Here is a 2162-nt window from a genome sequence, read left to right as displayed (position 1 = left end):
CAACATTTAAAAGACATTTGGATAAATACAAAAAGAGGAAAGGTTTGGAGGAGATAACAAGGTGTAGAGCTGGATGAACACAGCAAGCCATTCCTGCTCCTCTGAGGCTGCTTAGCCTGCTGTGTTCATCCAGCTCTACACCTTGTTATCTCAGATTCTCCAGCATCTGCAGTTCCTACTATCTCTGAAACAAAAGAACTGTGGATGCTGGGAATCAAAAACAAAGACAGAGATTGTCGGGAAAGCTCAGCAGGTCTGGCAGCATCTGTAGAGAGAAATCAGAGTTAACTGTTCAGGTCCAGTGAGCCTTCTTTAGAATGGTTCTGAAGGAGGGACACTGAACCCAAACCGTTCACTCTGCTTTCTTCTCCACAGACACTGCCAGACTTGCTCAGCTTCTCCAGTAATTTCTGTTATTGTCAGTCAATGATTTTCTTTTAATATGTAGATTGAGAACTTAGAACATAAGAACTAAGAGTAGGAGTGGGCCATTCAGACCCTCAAGCCTGCACTGCCATTTAATATATTCATGGCTGATCTCATCTCAGCCTCCACTTTCCTGCCCGCTCTTCATCAACCTTCAACCTGTTACTAATTAAAGATCTATCTCTTCCTTAAATTTACTTAATGTCCCAGCATCCATCGTATTCAGGGGGAGTGAATTCTGCAGATTCACAACCATTTGAGAGAAGTAATTCCTCCTCATCTCTGTTTTAAACCTGCTACCACCTATCCTAAAACCATGACCTCTTGTTCTAGATTGGGCCCACATGAGGAAACAGATTAAGGCCCTAAAATGTAAATAGCAATATTTACATTGATACACTACACTGTTAATGATGCAGCATTGTTTCAGGAGATTTAGCGAATGATTGAAAAAGGCTGAAATATACCCATTTCCAAACAGACTCCAGCAAGAAACTCCAAGGTCACCGGGAGTGGGCTGGAATGCAGTGTTATGGTCACTACCAGTTTAGCTACTATCTTATTTGTTGGAACAGCAGGTTCAATGGGCTATATAGCCTATTACTGCTACCAATTTGTATCTTCCTGTGACTCACATCTATTGGTCTAAACGTAGCACACACAGACACAGGGAATCTCAAATTCCTTATTCTGGAGGACAGCAGATCCACAAGTTGTCTCTCTCTCTATGAATATGTAAATAACATTTTGACTGTTTCAAAAGTTGTTACATTTTTGATGATGTCCCATTAGCCACAATATATATCTTCATTTCCCCATCCGAGTGTAGAGACAAGTAAACAAGAGATATGGTTCGAAAATATTCAAACAAAAACTTTCTAAACTTGGGGAAAAATGTGAGCACGGTTTCTCTGTTATAGCTACATACCAAGCAGATTTAACCAGTATTTGAATTACTTTCTGAAATCTGATATTGCACTTTGACCAAATAAGCTTACACAGAGTGGTTTCAACATAATTATGCTCCAGGATAAAAACACCAAGTGATCTTTCAGTCTCTGACATATTTGGGATAAGTAGGAGTTAATAGACACTCACATTGCGAATAATTCTCAACCTGAAACCAACAGTAGAGATATCTAAAAACTATTGTAAAAGAAATTACAAACAGATTCCCTCCTTGTTCTCTACTTGCTGAATGACAAGGTGGAATTACTTTTAAACAGAAAAGTTCACCTTTAAAAAGCAACAATACTTTATTGCAAACTATACCGGTTTTACGCGGGACTGACCTGTGGGCATTGCAGATGGAGAGGAGACTGAGGAGAAGATGGATAGAGACTGAGAGTGTCTGGGCGAGTGCTGTCATGGTGCAGGTCCCACGGTGAGATCTGTTCCTCTCGGGGAATAGATGGCAACTCTGCAATGTTGTAGAGGCTTTGTGGGACAATCTGTAGCACGCTCTCTCTCTGTCACAGTCTCTAGATATCTAACTCAATAACTCAGGTTCTCTCTTTCTCTCTCTCTCTGGCACACCCTCTATGGTACTCTATATCTTTCTGTCTGATCTCTTTCTCTCTCTCCCACTATGGCACAGTGCTGTTCCTATGGCACAGCCTCTTTCTTTACCCTATTGCACTGCCTGATACTCTTTCAGCTTACTCTCCAGAACTGATTAAGTTATTGAGACAGGTGAATTTTCCACGTGTTTCACTTTTTGCACAGAAAAAAATACT

General features: G+C 40.7%; 1 protein-coding gene across 1 annotated transcript in view; it reads right to left on the bottom strand.

The window, feature by feature from the left end:
* The window catches only part of LOC109917208 (CD109 antigen-like), a 27626-nt gene extending 25464 nt beyond the window's left edge, over positions 1-2162 (bottom strand). The window contains exon 1 of the mRNA XM_048601390.1: positions 1719-2162. Coding sequence (XP_048457347.1) covers positions 1719-1795 — 77 coding nt within the window. The 5' untranslated portion in view covers positions 1796-2162. The remainder of the gene's footprint in view (positions 1-1718) is intronic.

This window comes from Rhincodon typus, chromosome 9 (assembly GCF_021869965.1).
Source record: "Rhincodon typus isolate 14 chromosome 9, sRhiTyp1.1, whole genome shotgun sequence".
In the NCBI taxonomy this organism is placed as follows: domain Eukaryota; kingdom Metazoa; phylum Chordata; class Chondrichthyes; order Orectolobiformes; family Rhincodontidae; genus Rhincodon; species Rhincodon typus.
This window is presented reverse-complemented; position numbering and strand designations above follow the sequence as displayed.